Genomic DNA, 22,146 nt, shown 5'->3' on the forward strand with positions numbered 1-22,146 from the left:
ACTAAATAGAGATAAAGTAAAAAAAAAAATACACATTGCATTTGTTCATAGACACGAGATTTTTACGTCATTGGGCGAGTCCGCGTTGTGACGCCGCGATTTTATATAGTCATTTCAAAATATCTCAGATCACATGGTCTGATTGGTCTTCAGGTAAACACAGGTGAAATAGATCAGGTCGACTGAAACTGCTGCTACATCTGTGCACTGTCACTTCATCTTTCTCGTATACTTACTTTACTGGTTGACGACTTAAGCAGTTAATTATTTCATAAGTTTTAAACAGGAAAACAGTGAAAATGGGCTTAGGCTGTGGTGCATCAGTGGCAAAAGTGGTTTTAGTTGTAGTGAATACAATTTTCCTGGTAAGTTGTTATTATTTTCCTTATTTGAATAGAGTTCCATTGTTGATTTTGCTGAAATCCATTTGGATTAGATTGCTCTTTATCTGGACAGTGGACACGCCTAATTATTTAAATGTTATTTAAAGGAAGCGGTTTGGATATTTAATGGTATTTGAGTTTTGAATTTTAGCTGAATGCTTGAGCGAATATCTATTCTTTCAATTCACAATTATTTACAAGAACAAGTAGACATTATAAATAGTCATTAGTAATTCAAGGCCGAGTTACTTCGCAGTATTTAAGGACGCCATATCCTGCTCTCATTTACGTCCAAATACTTGCAGAATACAACGTTTTGTTTCTCAAGCTTCGTTACCCACCCGATAGCTAAATATAGTTTTACTAATCCGGTTTTCAAGTCAAACCCCTCATTTGTATAAAAATTGACAGTCCTATGTGTACTTATCATTTTATTTTGTTATCAATGCGTCCAATCTACCTAGCTTCGCACCACTGGTTTATACTTATGTACGTACAATGTGTTCATGTAAAAATTTGTGATAATTGTGTATTATATATGCCCTTTGGCAATGTTTCTACATTGTAGTATGGGGGTGAAGTATATTATTTAATAATTGTTTGGCCGAAAAAATCAAGAACACTGATAAAAACTTCTCATTAACTATCAGTATTGTTACATGTATTACTGTATGAGCATAAAAACAAAGAACTCAAGACAGGTTTATCTCATTGTTATAAGTGTATAACGAAAGGAAAACTGAAAATCTTGCTTATAAATTTTATGTATAGGTTGGAGTCAACTTGTGTTTATGATATAATTCTAATGACTTGTATAATTGTTATGTTAGTACTGCTTAAAAAGATCTGAGTCAGTCTTAGATTTTTAGGGCCATTCAGGTTACTGTCGATGATTTATAAGGTAATCAGTTGCAAGTTGTAGGGTCAGTTTTTGTAATTACGGGGTGAGGCTGGTCAAGGCCATCATTTGCTCATATTTGTTTTAATTAACACAAATATTTGTTTTAATTAACGCAACGGTGTAGTTTAAACACTTGAACACCCCCCCCCCGATCCACCAGTAAAAAGTCTTCAGAAACGACAAGCACTGTATTGTCCCTATCATAAAATTTCCAATTTTCTAAGACGCTTTTCATGTTGTTTAATGTGTATTAATTTAAAAAAAAGTTGTTTTGATGACAACGAACCAAAGCTTTTTATTGTGAAAACGGAAAGTATACTACCGGTTGTGGTTCATTCTGAATGTTAACCCTTTCCGCTGTTTCATTTTACTTAATACAGTAAGACATTTGTTATTTTTCACTTGTTATTGAATGGTAGAGTGTATAAATCTAAACAAGTGTTCAACGAGACAATGTATGATCTGAACCCATACATTTGAAAGACGAAGAATTTGTCATACTTTAAATTCATTCCATCCCCATTAAAAATAGCGTTTATTTTAGCACTACAGCACATCCATGTGTCTAGGTATATAGGAGCCACTAGTCATTCAATAAACTCGTCAAGAAATTGCCAAATTAAGGCGTGTGTCTGAGATAGTTCAATCGCCTACCATTTTATCAGAAGTTTTACTGTATTTGGTATTTAGTAATCCGGTAAACTTTGATAAGGCTATGTTTGGTAATTCTTGTTTGTTCTGCCATATGAAATTCTATCTTCAAAGAATATCAAACTTGGTTAATTGAAAGTCAATGAATTATATATATGTTTTGTGTCATTGGTTTAAACGTAAATAAATTGCACAGATATTCTTTTCAATGTGTGATTGTAGTTTTGTATCCACAATGTCAATATTTTACCAATGAAAAAACTAAGCATTGTTTTCGTAGAATCTTGACATTTTATGCACAATATCAATATTTTACTGTACTAACAATACACGTAGAAGTATTGTAATTGTACACACATTCTTTTGCATTTCTAAACATAACATTATTTTTACATGTGAAAACTAATGCGTAAATAACCGACACTATTGGGCTGGTTAATTTCGGAAATTAACAAACATGAATAACTAAAAAATAAACTACCCACAATTGATTCAATTCACAGATAAACACGCGTTTTCTTTTTTTGTATAGGACTGTTATTCGTGTAACCTTCATGTATATCAAACTTGTTTAAGATTACTTCCTTGTGTAAGTGAAAATCATGACTTGGTAAGCTTACACACATCACGCAGTTCATTGTTTGTTTCTTCCTTCTAGAGGAGAGTTCTAGTTGGTTTGCTTCAAAACGTCTTTTCGCTCGGATATCTCAATGATATATATACATCATAAGAATATTCTAGGTATTCGTTGCACGCCATTTTTTTCACAAGGTATGATGATAGGAGTTCATAAAGAATTCCTTCTTACCTATCATTCACACAATCGTGCGTTATAGGTATAGTAAATCTACATGTACATGTAGACCATCCCTTTTCAAGCCTAAGCTTTTAGTTTATTTTCAATTCAGTCATATTTGAACTTTGAAAGAATGACCCTGGATTATTTCTGGTATATTGTGATTTTGAAGGATTGGTTTCCAATATTTATTTTCTATTATCAATCACATTTTCGCAAATCTGAATAAACAAGTTCACCAGATGCTAAAGAGATTAGTGATACGTATAAGTAACCCGCTTAGCTTCAATATGTATATAAAAGTATCTCTTACGTAAAAATGCAGGATATAGGGATGATAGTATAGGGTGTACATCCTTTAACTCCATGTTTATCAAACATTATAGAACTTAATATGTAAATGTGTTAAAACGAGTTAAAATGGGTCTCTTTTTAGCCTTGTGAGAGTATGCATTTAACGAAACAGACCAAAATGCATACCATGAACCAGTTTCGATACTACTCAGCACTTACTGTTTGCAATTGACTGGACAAGGTCCATGCGGCGCAGTCGTTCGTTTCCTCGAACGTTAGACGCTGTTTCGGAGCTTGTAAATTTAGACATCAAAACACCAGAACTTTTTCTTTGCCAAAGTGAAGCAGAACGTGATATTTTTGTGCAAGACTAGTTTGAATATACACTCGAACGTGTTTAACAAACTAGCATCGTCTCACTTTTTGACAATATCCATTAACATTTTAAAAAGCTTGAAATAAATTTTCAAATAAATATTCATTAAAATGTGTTCGGTAATTTGATTGCTGCATGCTGGTATTCTATCACACTAAATGAAAGCTTGTTGTATCAGTTATCATCTGACAGAAAATACTATAAATAATTGAATTGAGTCGCCTAGAAACAGTGCTATGATGATTTATCACCTAAAAATCAATCATGATAATTTTCGGATCAACTGCTTGTTTACAGCTGTTGTCTCTTATCGATTTACAAATATATTTTTATTTTGTTGTTTTGTCGTGATAATGTCATTGTTGCTATTTTAAGTAGCTGCCTTTGTAAGAATCACGCAAAATCTGAAAAATGTGATACATCCCAAAAAAGGCTACATAATTTTTTTTTTTGTAATTAAGTTGTTTTATGGGTCTATACTATGAAATGTGTAATAATTCATTCAAATTTGCGTGCTCTTAGAAGATAATCGACATTGAAAATACAGTAGATTCTATTGTATTTTAGCGCCATTTACAGAGTTATCTCCCTTAATTTTGAAATCTACAGTGTATTCTATATAATTTTTATCTCCTGGGAGCACGGGTTATATGAAAAACCACATGTTTATTTCTGTTTACTATGACATTTCAAACAAAATATCCCCGATTAGCTAGATTAATAAAGACAATTCACAACACTGTGGTCCAGGATATGAAGTAATTCATTGTCATATACAAGCATATTTTTTGTCGAAAAATGGGCTTGAAAATTGTTCTCAGTTTCCGTTGTGACTGTGATTGTAAACTTTGTTCCAGCATAATCATTCCGGTCGATTGTCGAGGCCAGACTTGTATACAAGTAGACAATATTACATTTGACAAACCTTTCATCCTGGCTTGTTGGCCGTCGCTATAGAATTAATCGTTCATCCGGGCTAAAACAAAACAAGGCAAAATCGCAAGGAGAAAAAAAGATGTGTGCCGAAAAGTTTTAGTCATATGACGCCAACTACTTTTTTAAAGCCTGTAGACTAATATCTTAATCGAGTTGCTTGAAATGTGTTTCTTCGTGGGCGTAACTCAGTTGGTATTTAGTTTTTGAGTATACAAGGATTTGCTAAAAATCGCCTCTCCCAAATTCACGTGTTGACAACAAAACATTGCGAAATACGCGGATAATTTAATATCAAACAAGTGATTTCCTGGTGTTGAAATAACGAAAAAAATAGGTCATTTGAAACTTACGTTTCTAACTCATTTTAACACTTATATGAAAAAGATTTAATACATACACCAACAAGTTAAATATTATTTCTTTCACCTTGTTTAACCCGAATGTAAAACAGTCAAACTCAGCATTAAATTAAAATTCAATGATTTTGCCAATATGAGAGCATTTATGGGAAATTTGAGAAATCTGCTGACTTAGAGATGGCAAAAGGAGTGCCTGCATTTAAGATACTTGGCAGACCATTTTAAAGTGAAAGAGCAAAATATGAGGCAAATTTGCTTTTTTCGAAACATTCGATTTTTACGATTGATTGCGGTACACTTTTACCTCTGTAGACAAGCAACCGCTTTTAGGGGTAAATGCTTGTATTGCTACCTAGATTAACTATTATAATTGTCTCAGGAAATGACTGTAAATAAACCACTACCAGCGTTAGAAAAAAACAATGAATCTGGCGTTGAAGCCGCAGAAGACTCGGTGCCTTTGTTGTGTTATTTCGAAAAGATCAAAAAGGCACTAATAATTTTTTTTCGACGAAATCATTCGTCTACCAAGGTAGAAGGAAGTAATACATGGCATAATGGCTTTGAGAGTCTTGAGTTGAGCATGGTGTTTATTATCGTAAACAGACCAGTGAATAGCAATCTTTTTTTACGAAGAGTGCATTGATATACGTATAATGTGTAAATGAACGAAAAAAAATGTTGTCAGCTGTTTTGAATGTCACGATTGTCCTGTTTAAAGTTTCCTTGAAATGTTAAACAGGAAAACTTGATGCAGTGTTTAGGGAATACTTTATTCCCATTGTCTATAGACAGAGCTACAGAGATGATATATACATAATTATAAAGCATGTGTTATGGTACATCAAGATTGCAGTGCTAAATGAATAGATAAATAAATGCTAACCAGGAAGGTTGACTCTCAGACAGACAAAATTACAAACCTACTGTCATATTATCGTTTACAAATAACTAACTCTCTTATAAAAAAAATCACTCAATTATTTTAGTATGTGCATTGTTTGTCTGTTCTTTCTGTCATATATGATTTGTATTATATGTTTGACCTCATGTTACACATATTATGTGTCTGAGCACTATCAATAAAGTTTACAAGTTTACACATTAATAATTTTTATAAATACATGTACATATATTTTTTTCTAAAATTACAATGTTTTACTATTAAAAAGTTTTCCAAATTTAATAATATTACTACAAAAATGAGGCAATATTTCGTTTTGTCTCAAAAGAACAACATGTCAATGTATAATAGAATTCATCTCGACAAAGATGACATTTTCGATTCTGCCTTCAATACCTTGGCATGACCGTCTTCACGATTCTACCGGTAGTCGGTGGTTTTCAGTTCTAAATTTACATAAAATAACAGCAAAATTTTACGATAATATATAAAAAAATAAGGTTCAAATTTAATTTTGCTTTTAAAAAGTCTGTAGAACTTGAGTCTTAATGGTATTAATTTTCTCTTCCCATTTTTTTACAATAATCGAAAAAAAATATGAAGCAAATACTGAAGATCTTCCTTATTTATTGCTAGAAGAGTATCATCAGCACATAAGAGCACAAAAAAATTAAATAAATGTTTCGGACTCAATTTCTACATCTCTAGAAATTGACTGAAGCCCTGGTACATTCAGGTTTTCCAAATATCCATGTAAATCGTTCACAAATAAAAAATGAAGCAAAGGAAATAACATTTCACCGTGTCGAACACCAATCTCATAAGCATTTGACTATGATATACAAATTTAGATTTTGCATTTCTGTACATATTTTGAACAATTCTAAAAAGTACCGTGTATATGGTTCAAACTAAGTTTATAAAATAATTAGTTCCTGTGTATACTCTTCTTTTTACAGATATTAATTCAAAAAGTGCATATTATGAAAACAAATATGATCAGTTGTCGCATAATCTTACCGGACATCTTCTTGATCTTGAAAAAGGGACCATGTGGGACATATCATTTATATGTATATTTATAATTTATCATTTGCTCATTTCCCAGTGTCTGGACCTAGCAAGTGCCTGGACTGAACAAGTGAGCAAGTGTCTGGACCAAGATAATATCTAGACCAAGCAAGTGTCTAGATCGACCGAGCAAGTGTCTGGGCCGAGCAAGTGTCTGGACCAAGCAAATATCTGGACCGAGCAAGTGTCTGGACCGAGCAAATGTCTGGACCGAACTAACGTCTGCACTGATCAAATATCTGGACTGAGCCAGTGTCTGGACCGATCAAGTGTCTGGACCGAGCAAGTGCTTGGACTGAGCAAATGTCTGGACCGAGCCAGTGTCTGAGCCGAGCAAGTGTCTGGACCAAATAAATATCTGGACCGAGCAAGTGTCTGGACCGAGCAAATGTCTGGACCGAACAAGTATCAGGACCGAGCAAGTGTCTGGACCGAGGTAACGTCTAGACTGAGCAAATGTCTGGACCGAGCCAGTGTCTTGACCGAGCAAGTGTTTGGACCGAGCTAATGTCTTGACCGTGCAAATGTCTGGACCGAGCCAGTGTCTGGACCGAACAAGTGTCTGGACCGAGCAAATGTCCACTGTTTCAACGGACACATCGAAACTTGCACGAGGATTGAACGCATTTTATAATATAAAATTTCGAGCTTTTCGCAACTATATGAGGGCTTTTCATTAATTGGCAGACATGGTCGTAATAAATTCATGTAACTCGGGCACCTGATTGCGATTTCGAGTGTGATATATTTAGTCTAGTAAAAACTAAAGGGTAAACACCTTTACATAGAGTTGATATAGTTTTCAGGTGCTCTATTTGATTGTAAATTTTAAGGATGTTGACTATTTGAAAATCAATGAAGTAAATAGTGATAAAACCAAGAAAATCGATGGTAAGAGCAAATACACCTAGCCAATAATTGTTGACATGATACATCTTTGTTGACATTTTGCTTAGATCATTCTGTACTCGAGCTATTGTTAGGAAAGATCGAGGGTGGTAAAATTACTTGAAAATATAATATGAAGTAAGGCTGTGAGGGGCAGAGGTATTCGTACTCAAATTACATTTAACTTCGTTGATAATTCACCGATATGTTGTTATATATCTATGATGTCTAGACCAACATGGCAGACCTCCTAAATCGTACGCTGTGCGTCTGCGTTAAAAGTTCAAACAAACGCATCATGACTGCTGACGTTACTTTGGACAGAAAGATTTTGAGCCATTCATGTTTTGACACAGAATTTACATGTGCAGGACCTCGCTGTCTGACGCTCCGTTCCTTTAAAATTCACTGAAAAATCATTAATATGACGTTCCATTTCTTCGAAATAAAAAATGTCTCTCTTAGTCATAGCTGTGTACTGTGAGCGTTTTCTAGATTTTCTACATTTTCTAGTCCCTTGAAATATTTTAGTGTATGTTTGCTGGATTGTTACATTCATCTGTTCTTAACTAAAGCGTACAAGCAAAATGCGAGGTTATTTTTAAAACAAATAAATTATTACGGGAATTTTTGCCAAAATTTGGAATTGGACTTCTTCTTTTAGTTTAAACATATTTATTCAAGTATATTAGTACAAGCAAATACAGTATAAACATTTACATACAAACTCATGGTAGGACTCGGAAAGAAGCTAGATAGCTTATACAAAGTTTCGTGTTCTTAAGAGTAAGCTTGCAAGAATATACTTATAAATAAGATGCATGTGGAATTATTTTAATAATTTACTAGTAAATAAGACAAGCGAAAAGAAAAACAAAAATGGAATTACAAAATTAGTGAAGAGATGCAGTACATGGAAGTCAAGCATTTATAAACCTTTTACTTTTGATAAAAAACTTCTGAACTTTAAGATTGATTGATTGATTGATTGATTGGGGTTTAATGCCCGAGCGGCAATATTTCAGCTATATACAGCTATGAACATGAAATGGGATGGGGCACAAGGCTAATAGGGTCAACAAATTTTGATTGTCACAAGAAAAAGGGAGGGATGGGTAGGGTCGAGCAATTTAGCATCCTGTGGCGGAGCGCAAAGGTTCCTACTCCTATCGAATACCACAGCAGGGTTCTTTAACGTGTGAGGAACGTGGCATCTTTCCTAACACGGTGCACTACTATGGTTTGCGGTCAGGTTTTCCGTATTATAGCCTGACAGCCCCAGTATGTAACACGCCAGGGGTACCCCATTCCACCATCTGGGGCGCACTACCCAGTTGCTCTGTGGGCAGAGCGCCTAGCCCCCGGCTAGGTTTCTGAGCATTATTTGGTCGCCTTTTACGACAAGCTTAGCGCTGCTGCAAGCCTATTCTTTTGACACCCGGACCTGCAAGGGGCTGAACTTTAAGAAAAACTTCTACATTTTGTTCCGCATTTAGAATATTTGAGCCATTCAACAATACATTTACAGTAATAGTAAATGTAGTGATTTTCATAAATCAACTTTCATGTATGTACATTGTGCCAAGTCAAGACCCGAAAAAAGAAGACAAAATGTGAAATCTGATTATATATACCCATGATAAATTCGACATTGTGTCATATTTCACTCTTAGACTATCGTAACCATAATAAATAGTGTCGAAAACAAAATTATGGTATGAATTAAAGGAAGGTCTCCAGTGTCCAGTTTTTAGAAGTTCAACTCAATTCTAAGTGGACGACCAAGATGGAAGAATTGTAGAATAAAATTTTGACCGTGAAGATTTGATCCTTTCATACCATTCTGATCCGATCGTACTTTACGCTTTTATATATATATGAAAATAAATGATTTGATTCGATGTACTAAGTAAGTACAAATAATAAAAAAAATAACCGTAAACATTGTGCAAATAAAGATTTGGATCTGATTCTGAAGAAAATCTTTAAAGCCTCCCCCCCTAAAAAAAATCAAGTGATCGCCCCCTATGCAATGCTATAGAATAAAAATTTTTTTTAGGACAACAGGCTTACTTCGGATTTGATGGGGTGTGACAAATTGTTTAAATATTTATATAGTTATTGATAGTCATGTGTTATAGAATAATGACAATTTAAATAGTATTTGGTCATATTTAGTGACCCATACAGCTTTATCTTGGATTACAATTCAACCATTATTGCTTAAATACCTCCTAGACAATTTCCGAATGCCATGGTTTGAAGTTGGACATTCATAACATTTTGTAATATCAGTTCCATTTCCAATATATATATATATATATATATATATATATATATTTCGTCGGTTTCACATGCAGTTCTTGGTCACCCGAACCGGAAATCTCGCTGAATTTTCTATATGTATAATTTATGATGTGAGTGTGTATGTCTTTTCGTCAGCTTAAACTTTAACATTTGTTGGGGAATGCTTTTCTTGTTTGGGAGTTTGATCCTTCAGGATCAAAATGCCTGATATCACCGATCCATGCCTGGAACTTGCCTCCTTTTTCTAAACTCCACATAAAAAATATAGTCCAAATGTATTTCCTTTTATATCATTCAATATCTCTTTTTCTTGCAATTATTCAGCTCAATAATATTCTGTTATTTCTGCAAAATAAATAAAGATCTATTCTTCAAATCAACTGAAGATTACTGAAGATTTAAGAGACTTCTTTTTTTCCTTGAAAGATGTTTAGTAATAAAATTCATTTAGGGAATTTAGTTCTTGCAGCAATGTGTCAAGAAACATTAAATGTGTTAAGCATATTAACACAGTTATCAGTCCAAATATTTATTCTATCATTCATATTTCACGATTGATGAACAGAAAGTGAAGAGGAGGGATTTTAATCACGTAAAATTGGCCGGAAAATTTAAATTGATAAAAAGTGTCTAGTTTTGGAAAATCTTATTTTCATCAAAGAAATTGTTTTCCTGAGCTGAAAGTAGTTTTTTTAGTATACACTGTAATAATAGTGTAAAACAAATACTCAATATTTACAATATTTCAAATAAAAATATGTTGACGACATTGGGAAACATATCCATTGTTTTCAACATATTGACATCCATTTCTTTTTAGCATTTGGTTAAGTAAAAATAGAATTACAATGTTTTACCAAGATTTTTAATGAGTCTTTATTGAAAAATACTATTTTTTTAATGCTTAGTCTGCGAAAGTATCTACACTGAAAGTGAACAGTAATTATTTATCCTTATCGATAGTAGCACGTGCAATCGTGAGTATTTCACACAATAGCTATTACACACGGACCAACACACCCTTTCGTGTTGGTGTTGACTGCAGGGTAGCTCATGGGCATTGTTGACGTACATTTCCACTCAGTACGGTTTGGGGTAGATTAGCTAGGACAATAGAGCAAAAAATTACTTGCAGAAGTGTATATTAACATGAAAGTGTATTTATATAAAGATTCTCCTTCAGCCTCGAGGGGATTACTGGATTTCTCCACTGGAGATAGTTAGATTTTAAATTTTAGCCCATCATAGTTGATACACTACCAACTAATCTTTTTAAATAGGAATAACATTCGTAAATAAACAAGTGTTTAATTGATCAACAATATGAATAACAGCTGTAAACATGGTAAGCATGGGAGTCTTCACGTGACTTTTTAATTTTCCGGCACGTGGCGGGAATTTACAAATTTTCAATCACTCGCTCGTGCGGTGTGAGTGAAACCTATAAATGGGTGAAAGACCAATAAATCACATCTTATGTTCATACTATAACCGGATAATTTTTTATCTCATTTTTTTTTCATTTTAGTTGCTTGGCTTGGGTATTGGAATAACCGGTCTGGTGTTTCGATTTGGATCTGATCTTTTTGGTGATAAAATAGAGACAGCTTTAAAGGAATTGAACGTCGATGTTGTCGGTGGTATCAACATTTATCAGATAGCCAATAACCTATCGTTGCTTCTCATCATCGTCGGATTTTTCATCTTTATCGTCGGAGCCTTAGGATGTTGCGGTGCTTGTTGCCAGAACAGAGTACTGTTAATAATTGTATGTATATTTGTTTTCAAGTAATAAGCTTTAAACGACCTAATTACGTGTGACAATGTTCATCTTGCTAGACTTAAGAGGTATACTAATACATGTATTACTAAACTTTTAACTTTAAACTCAAGTGAAAATTATTTTGGTCAATCTCCGAACACCGATTTACTTTTCTATTTACATTTTCATTAACGTTTTATGTATAGGCATTACAGCAAGATATTAAGTTCAAAATGTTTGCTAAAGTAGTGTAAAATAAGTTCGTTGTTTTAATATCAAAATGTGGCATCCGTGCGTTTCTCGTCATTGTTAAAACCTAGAAAAGTGAATTATCTCCCATTTATTTTACAGTACGCCGTTATTGTTATTCTGCTTCTGATAGTACAGATTGCTGCTGTTGTTTTGTTTGCGCAGTTCAGATCATCAGTAAGTATCAGTTTACAAAGGACAGGATTTGTGAGTCCAGAGTCCAATATGTCCAAACAGAAGCCAAATTAATAAAACGAAGAAACAACCCATTAAATTAAAACAATAGTTTTATCATTTTATTCGTTTTTTTGTTGATGTTATCCATAAATTGAGTTGACTTCTAGGGTATTGAGGAATGTTTTTTTTTTCATGTAAAAATTTAACTCTACTTTTACTATGCAATTTGATGTATATAGAAATAACGAGAATAAGTATGGTGCATTTGTCAAAGAGACAACAACCCCACCGGGATGAAAATGTCAGCCCAAGGCCACCCATTGGTTTCAATGAACGACGAGGAAACCCTCATACCACAGGGCAGGCTGTAGCTGTTCCCAAAACACCATTATACACAGGTACAGCGAAATAGTTGCCCCTATATAATTTAGTAACATAAAAAATAAAGGTGAAAACGAAACAATACATACAGAGGGCAGAAATTCCTAATTGGAATAGGTATATATATATGTATTATATGTGTTGATTTTCTTTATTGTATCAAAGAAGACACAGTTTGTGAAAAGTGTTGGTATTTTACATATCCTCGATACGTTCGACTTTAGTTACATTATATGCATTGGCAGCAGTTGTGAACTTCATAAAAGAATTGAAACAATGGGTACACATGCATATCAATCCATATTCAATTATTTTCCTTAGTTTGATGACACATTTAAGAAGGAATTCAAAGATGTCCTAACAAAAAAGTACAACCAGACTGGAAGCGAGGATATTTCTAAGTCATTTAATTCCTTGTTCGAGTTGGTAAGTATTTATACCTAATTATTTCGTTTCCAACCGGTTGGCATGGACTCCAATGTATGGACATATAAATGAATTATAAGGCCCCTACCGTTTATTTCAATTATAATATCAAATTTGGTTGTACAAATCAAATTTTTTATCAATTATTTCTTTTTACGTCGTGGAAAAGTCTGTTATATTGTTGTAACCGGAATGATTTTTCCAATCGTTGCATTTTACGACAGAAAAATATCAAGTTATCTAAGTAAAATGGCGGCAGTATTTTTATACCCCGCAACTAAAAGTTTCTAACGTAGTCTGTCGTCCCCTGTCTCGCATGCTTTCGCACGATAACTCAAATAGGCTTGGTACCAATTAAATTGAATTTTAAAGAAACTGTGCATATCTATAGTGAGAAGCTGTCTTTGCTTTTTTAGCTCACCTGTCCGAAGGCCAGGTGAGCTATTGCCATCACTTTGCATCCGTCGTCGTCCGTCGTCGTCGTTAACAATTTTTCAAATTCTTCTCCTCTGAAACTTCCTGACCAATTGGAACCAAACTTGGTATGAATTTTCCGTGGGGTATCCTGCATAGAACTGGTTTTTTATCCATCGAAAAACATGGCCGCCGTTACTAAAATAGAACATAGGGGTCAGACAATAGTTTTTCGCATATATCTCCAAAACGGTTAGGTTTACCCAAATTCTGACATGGGCTAATAGTGTTCAGCATGATGTGATCTATCTGCGGTAAAATTTTCATTCTAATCTATTAAGTCATGTCGGAGTTATTGCCCATTTTCAACGTTTGTTTTTTTTTTTATGTTATTTCTTTCAAAAATTTCCTCTGACACTACGTTGCCAATTGGAACCAAACTTGGTATGAATGTTCCTTGGGGTATCCTGCATAGAACTGATGTGGGGATTTTTGATCCGTTGAAAAGCATGGCCGCCGTTACTAAAAATAGAACATAGGGGTCAGACAATAGTTTTTCGCATATATCTCCTAAACCATAAGGTTTAGCCCATTCTGAAAGGAGTAAAGGTGTTCAGCATGATATCTGTCTGCGGTCAAATTTTCATTTTAATCTTTTAAGTCATGTTGGAGTTATTGCCCTTTTTCAAAGTTTTGCTATTTTAATGTTATTTCTTTCAAAAGTCTTTTCCTCTGACACCATTTATCAATGGAAACAAAACTCGGTATAAGTGTACCTTGGGGTATCCTGCATAGAATTGAAGTGGGTTTTTTTGATCCGTCGAAAAACATTGCCACTGTTAGTGGAAACACATCATAGGGGTCAGACAGTAGTTTTTCGCATATATCTCCAAAACCGTTAGGTTTAGCCGAATTCTTTCAATAGCTGAAATGGTTCTTATTTTTAGGACTACAAAAGTCTTCAGGCATAAAATATGTGAGACGCCTTCTTATAAACGTTATTGCCCTTGACAGGGGAAAATGACAGGTTTTTTTTTTTTTTACAGTTTTCAGCCAGTGTCTTGAAAACTATGATAGATTTAGACTTTCATTTACTGAAATGATCCTTATGATAAGTCCTATCAAAGTTTTCTTGAGCCAAAATTGTTGGACAACTTCTTGTTTAATTTAATGCCCTTGAAAGGCAAAATTCAATCTGGTGAGCGATTCAGGCTCCTGGGAGCCTCTTTAAAAAAAAAAAAAACTCCTAATTTTTCGTTTTTGAATCATTAAAATTTATTCCAGTTACGCACAACTCGATAAAAAAACACGCTTTCACCAATTGTAGTGAAACTGGAAAATTGGATACGTCCATTGTGGAAAACTCTCTTCTTTTAAAAAAAAATCCTAATTTTTCGTTTTCGAGTGAATGAAATTTATTCATAAAAAGGGTGGTGTTTTCAGTTTTTGCACACCTCGATCAAAAACGCTTTCAGCATTTATAATGAAACTGTGGGATAGTGGATATGTTCATTGTGGAAAGCTTTCTTCATTTGTTTTTCTGAAGCATTCGGCATAGTTTCACTTTTCACCCTCTGACCTTAAAAGAGCTCTCCCTTAGAAACGCAAGTCACCTGATCGCAATTCTTTTTCCCGATTGACCAAATACTGATAACTTAGTGGCGTTCGAAAAAAAATAGCGAAAATTGAAATTGCATGCGTGCCATAAATGAAATGTAGAAAACAAGTGAAATGAAAAAAATTTTACTGCGTCGGCTATCTTTTTTAAAGATAGTACTGGTTTATTTCTCAAATTCTATTTTTTTTTCATTCTTGAGTTAAGGATATTTATTCATAAGAAAGGAGGGTGTTCCAGCTTTTTGTGCAATAACTCAAAATGAAGAACTCAAGAATGAAACTATGGAAAAGTGTACGGGTTATTTTAAACAAAATTTTTGTTTTTATTTTCGAGTTTACAGAAATTTATTCATAACAAAAGGGGATCATGTTTTGCACAAAAACTCAAAAACGATTTCGCCAATTATGGTGAAACTTTGAACTTTGGGAAAGTGTATATATTTATTGTGAGTAGCTCCTTTTAAATTTTTTAAAAAATCAAGTTTTTCATTTGACCTGAGTGATTCATTTATTTAGAATTTCCGTAATATTTACTCCAAATCAGCATGGCGAAACATATCCTATTTAAAAAAAACCCATTTACATCTACATGTATATGCACATGCATATGCTTATCTAGAATTGATAGAAAATCTACCAAGCAGCTCAACGAAATATTGTTTATTGTGTTGCCTAAATGCCATTACAAATTTTTCACGTGTGGGGGCATCATCTGGGTCTCACAGACACAAAAATGTTTCGGCTAAAGATTTGTGTTCATGTGGGGTGTGGAAGCACCACTTTGTCAAGTTCCTATGGAAGTGAACTACTTTGAGCAATTCACACTGGCAAAGTTATATCCACCCAAATTTGTTCAGTACTCCATAAATATAAATTAGTAGTTGGATTTTTAGTATGTTTTTTTAATCTTGTCTGTGTGGGAAGGACCAGTTTGTACTCAAATAGCGACTTCGTAAATGATGCGCCGCCATGATGATATAAATGATATTTAGTCACCCCCCTGCATATAATATATATATATGTATATATATATATCAAATTTGTTTACCGCCTTCATTTTCTTAGGTTTTTCTCGTGGTATAGTTTTCTAGCCCCGCGTGCGGGGTGTCGTCGGTTCAACCATGCAATCGTCGAGTCATACCAAAGATTTTAAAACTTGTAGTCACTGCTTCTCATCCGACTGGTGGGCTTGGAGTCAGAATATTTAATCCAAGTTAAAGTAGGTGTATTACGTGCCCATGGACTGTTTTTGCCGAGCTAGCAGAATAAAAAATACCCAGCGTGTCTGACTAGTACCGATAGGGTGTCTTTCACTGATCAAACATTCTCGTCCTGAAATGCATGAAATATCTCCCATAGGATGTAAAACTATATTCATTCAATCAGTCAAATAATTCAGTTAAAACGAGAAGATGAGAAATCCGAGACGACGAGTGTTTTAACATCAAACATCAAAATACAAACAAGATCTGATTTGGGATCTATTGAATTCATAAAGATGACGTATATAGTATTATTAAACATTTGACCATTGGCAGACAATACACTCTGAAAAATGAAGTTTGCAAACAGATTGGAGGCAAGACTGAAGTTTCTTAAAAATCTCAAATGTATTCAACTTTTTCATGAATTCAAATGTTCTCTAAAAGCTTCTTATGTTATAACAATCCTTATTTTCTTTAATTATTTACAGTATAAATGCTGTGGAGTTGATGATTCTAATGACATTCCAGCGTCAGTCACTTTTCCACCTGAGTGTTGTCCAGCTGGTCAGTCTTGTACAAGAGGTGGACCAAATGCATATCCGGTATGTTTCTACTACATGCACAAGCAAATACACAAATACACTCAACTCCATTTTAAAGGTATTTACATACATGTAGTTTAGTAAGCAGAGACAAAAACAATCAGAACCATGGTAACACAGACAAAACCCTTTTGAAATAAAGAATTAGTATTATTATTATTAGATCACACCAAAAGCATATTCAATTTTGATGAGATTTAGACAATTGTCCTGATGAGTTTCGAAAAGTATGTACTCTCAGGTTTTCTACACACACTCTACTAATTTGGCAAGTTACAGTGAAATGCAGAAGAAAGTAAGAGGAACACTGTTATATCTGTTACTTTAAACAGTTGACATGAAACAAAACATGACAATAATTGCAGAGATTTATTTTTGGATTGTTTTGGTTTGGTATGAGTATTTCTTGTATACATCTACTATTAATTAGATTCTAGTGCTGCTGATGAGCAGTTACTCATTGAAACACGTGTACAGTGTTACGACCATTGCAATATAAATATGATTGGTATTTTGTTAAAATACAACTTTTGTAAAAACAAATTCAATGTGCATATTTGTTAACTTGAATTACAACCGTAGCTAGGGGAATATATATTAATGTTTTGTTTGTACGTTCATCTGTCCGTCATGTTCAGGACCGGATCCAGACACTTTGAAAAGGAGGGGTGCTAGCCAAGGTTCATCGGGAGAAAGGGATTGTAGGACATTATTTACCATTTTTTTGTCACTTTTACACATGAAAATGACAATTTCCCAATAAAAAGGGAGGAGGGAGCGAACCCCTGTACCCCTCTGGATCCGCCACTGATGCTGATTGTCCAGATTTTAACTTGAGATATACATAGTAAATAGCTTTGTTTATAGAGATGTTACATCTGATGTAATGTTACTATTCTTTTTCTATAGTATTTACATTTTAAACAGATGTGACTGTTCTATATCTATAGTATTTACATTTTAAACAGATGTGACTGTTCTTTATGAATGCTACTTCTGTATATTTATAATGATATTACTGTTTTATATTTATATGATATAGGGATGCTACACAAAGTTGAAAGACCAGATAAGTCAGTATAACAATGCCACCATTGGTGTGGGTGTATCTGTTCTTATTTTCCAGGTAAGTTAAGTGATAAAAATAACCAATGTATTCTTACTCATTAAAAATGTGTTTTCGACCAATATGATAATATTTGTTTCATAATGTAGAACTTCATGTAAACCCATAACCGTAATAATAAAATATATATATCAACTTCTTCTAGAAAAAAAATAATTGCCATATAGCATCCGTGTTGGTCCTTAAGATATATAAAAAAAATCCAACATATTTTGCAGTTTTTTCATATATATACACGCACACTAACGTATACTGGAGTAGAATCTTATTTTATTGCTTCTATATAATTGTTCACTACTAATGATCTGGTGTTGGTCTGCACAGCATTTCATTTTAACAACACTCCACGATTCTAACAGAGGTGTTCAATCTATATTCTATTTTCTTACAGTTTTTGTTACTATTTAAATCTCGTCTCTACTTCTAGTATACAAACTTATCACTGTTATATTTCTTCAGTATGCATGTGAAACTGAAACCACTTTCTTTTCCTGTTCTTCTTCGAAGTTGTGTTTCTATTGCAATGTGTTATAACACGGAATTCTGAATATGACATCTGTTCTGTGAACAAATAAAGAAAAGGGACCGGTCAATATTTATGGCGGGTTGGAACCGGGATATTTCATGTTTTCATTTAAAAAAACCCTTTGTCCTATCTTCTAAAATTTCGAAAAAAGTTAATGTCGTATGTTGGTTGTGCAATAAAACGCGTGTGCCCTATATGATATATTATAATTTAGACATGTTCATTGATTTAAAGCATGGATAAAATGAAGTATTATTGTTTGTAAAATGTATAAGTTATGTTCTGAATTGAAACTTAAAAATAAACATTTCTATAGTTCTTTTTCCACTGATACATTTGTAATAAAAAGTCGCCCTCGTACATTGTGTTAGTGTTGACAATGAAAACAAATCAGAACGTAAAGAGAGCGGAGGGTGTGTGTCAGAACACATATTTACAAAATGGGGATTTAACGAGGGGACTCAAATGTTTCCTTACAAAATATGTGAAAAATATGCATCAAATTGATTTGTGTTCAAAATACAATGTTAAGTAACGAATTAGTCTCATTGCATGTCGAGCTGTGCTGCTTTCAAAGTATTTGTTTCAATACATAGTGTATATAAGCTAATTTTCATACGACCATCCGCTTCCTAATGATCAAATAAACATCTGTATTTTTCTTAATGCTTTGTTTAACCAAATTAACTGAACTGCACGTTTCATTCTTCCATATAACATTACTTTTTTTTTTACCTTTGTTTCTATAATACTAAACTGTTGTTGTCAAAACCTATTACTAAGCTTAGTTTTTGACTGCATGCCTAGCTATTTCTGAAGACTTTGGTCAAGATCATGTCATTTTTTGCATGTCTGTCTTTATATTTTTCAGTTACTCTGCGTGTTGTTTGCATTCTGTTTATGCGTTGCCATTGGACGAGATGATATTGCATAGACCCAGAAATTTTGTGCATGTACATACTTCTAAAAACTCAAACGAATTATATCTTTGAAAAAATATCTTCCAAATGTTATGCTGTGTGGACCAGTGACCGTTATTATGGGAACAATAACGGTATACGGCATTTTCAGATTTGTTCAATTTGATAAATTATTTTGCAGACTTTGTGCATCATTTTCTCATTCTGCCTTTGTGTTGCCATTCGAGATGAGTAGAGGAAATAAACAGACCTTCATATTCTTAAGTACATACCAACCTTACACTGTGTTGTTTAGATAGACAATCTTTATTTAATACTGCTGCATGGATGAATTTGCAAATCAAAATTAAATATGCTGAGAATTCCTCCAGACGTGGTTTGAAGCTTGGGTAATCGTATACATGTACTTTAAATGCCACCAATGCTTATTTTTTCATTATGAAGTATTTTATTTCTAGGCAAAGTTTTTAAATGTGATAAATTAAAAAAAAACCATTTGATGTAAATCATATAAAGGTGTGTAATCATCTTAAAAAAATATTAGATATGATACATGTTAACCTTCCCCAAATATATGTTTATATAATTATGGAATGATCTTGAATCTTTATAAATATGATTCGAGTTGTTTTGTAAGACTTGTTACCTAATATGAATGAACAAAGCTAGTGATTTTGGATAACATTTGGGTGGTTTTAACACCAATGCTGTATGACTTGCAAGTCTCGTCAGGTAATCATGTGAATACGTCCAGTTCAAAAGCATATGTAATGAATATTTATACTAAGACTACAATTTCATCAACTTTATCAACAAAAATCCTTTACGCATAATACGATGACACAAATGTAACGTTTGTTAATAACACAAAATTTGAAATTCGGATAACTGCATCATATTGATATTTTCAGAAGTAGAAGCTGGATACAATCATTTTTCTGTTTTTGAGTGCTTTTCAATTGTAAAAATTTAAGATAAAACTAAGTCGAGAACGAGACTGACAACAACTATAGTTTCAATTTCGCTATAGAGTTCATGATTAGGTTTTGATTAGCTTATGTGTATAGTCAAAGGGGTTAAATACATTATTTTTTGTATATATTTGTAACTGTCATACACGAGTTCAATAACATCAGCAGTGCCATTTAACTATTTATAATGCGTTCTGTGCAACTTTATTTCTCTGTCAATTGTGTCTGTACAGGAAGATTTAGAACGGAAATCAATATTTAACAAGTTTATCTTATCGGGAAAAGATAGAACCAAACAACTATGAAATTCAGGTAACAACGTTGTTAACTATTAGAGTCATAACGTTTCAAATATAATGTGTGTATATATTTTGGTAATAAAATAATGAAGAATGATTAAATATTCACTCTCAAAAAGATAACCTTCATCTAATTTCCATGGCTATTTGGCTATGATAAAGAATTATTCAGACACTTAATATATTTCGAATTAAACAGAAAACCAGGTTTTGTTCTATGGCCAAAGAAAATTATGTCTGTTTCCTGCTACTCTACATATCCAATTTCTTGCCCCTACCCTAAACATTTGTTTGGCCATTTTGGCTCAAGCACTGTCAAAGTCTAGATTGTTGTCCCATTTACTCAATGTAAAATGTTTTTGTAAATTATAATAATTTCCCTACATACCTACACTGTTTTTTCTTACTCGTAGCGGGAAACGACTACATGTGTATTATTATTTTGGCATAATATAATCAATATAAGTTATCCCTTTTGATAATGGATTGAAAATCTTTTGTATGAACTCTCCGTCAATGTAAACGAATTGTTTTTGAACATCTGGTATAATTGTTTACACTGTTGAAACATTTGTAAACATGACGTTTTCCTCTGTAAAATGGAGTTCTAACTTGAAGTACTTGCAATTCTCTCTGATTTAAATATAACCAAAACCAAAGATAATCTTTTCCCTTTTTTGTATTGTAAATAATCTACTTTCGTTAATAACATTTTCTGTTGTTGTATCTGTCAGTCATTTATATTATACGATTTATATAAGGTTCTATTTTATAATAAAATTTTGAAGAAAACATGTTCGATTTTTTTCTACGTCGTATTATTATACTATTAGTTTAAAATAGAATGGACCGATTCAGATACTATGGAATTCTGGAATTGTAATTTTCAAATTCCATTTTTCAAAATTTCAATATTTTATATGCCAATACGTGCATGCCGCAGTGACAGTATCATCAATCTGATGACGGTACTCACGTAGTGGTAGAAGAATATTTATTCGTGACGTTCCTTATTGTTCAATACGTATTTTACGAGTACGCTGCGACGAGGTAACGTTACTTACGAGGACGGAAGTTTAATTTCTAAATTGGTCCATTGAAGATATAATACTGAGTTACCAGTCATATAAATACTAAATATCAGCCTTATCAATATAGTAAAATTCAGTATGCTGTTTACATGTTTAAAGAATAACCTGTCACCATCTTCATTTAAACCAAATACATTTTTGGATCTGAATCCAAAAAAAAATAATTTTATACAGGAAGTGATAAACACAAAACAAAATACCGAAATAGGTAGCCAAAATCAGCATCGAGAAGTTGCTAACTAATGGGATTGTATAAAAAAGATGTCCATTCAACACTTACACCTAGGGCAAATGCAGATTAGCGACAAAAACAGACAACGGAAAAAATAGGAAAATAGATATTGGATTACAGGCCTAATACATGGTTAATACAAAAATTAAAATGAAGAAAACACGAAAATTTGCATTACTATCTTATTTCGTTATTTTGGAACTTAAATCGTCGACGACAGAATACATTAAAAAAACAGAGGCATAAAAATATGACGCAGTTGTAATATTACTGGATAATGGT

General features: G+C 33.2%; 1 protein-coding gene across 2 annotated transcripts; it reads left to right on the top strand.

Moving 5' to 3' along the window:
- The first annotated feature begins 131 nt into the window (after window positions 1–131).
- On the top strand, window positions 132–21,335 carry LOC148616807 (CD151 antigen-like). Of its 2 annotated transcripts, none has more exons than XM_088583893.1 (7): window positions 132–365; window positions 11,395–11,634; window positions 11,980–12,054; window positions 12,757–12,861; window positions 16,586–16,699; window positions 17,742–17,825; window positions 19,223–21,335. In XM_088583893.1, exons 1-7 carry the CDS (start codon window positions 300–302, stop codon window positions 19,283–19,285), a joined length of 747 nt encoding a protein of 248 aa, XP_088440019.1. In that variant the 5' UTR covers window positions 132–299; the 3' UTR covers window positions 19,286–21,335. The 2 variants fall into 2 exon arrangements, with proteins under 2 accessions (XP_088440019.1, XP_088440020.1); XM_088583894.1 differs by having other exon boundaries at window positions 19,453–21,335.
- The last annotated feature ends 811 nt before the right edge of the window (window positions 21,336–22,146 follow it).

The sequence above is a fragment of the Perna viridis genome, chromosome 5 (genome assembly GCF_037379345.1).
Source record: "Perna viridis isolate PV_CMFRI_1.1 ecotype Kerala chromosome 5, ASM3737934v1, whole genome shotgun sequence".
Taxonomy (NCBI): domain Eukaryota; kingdom Metazoa; phylum Mollusca; class Bivalvia; order Mytilida; family Mytilidae; genus Perna; species Perna viridis.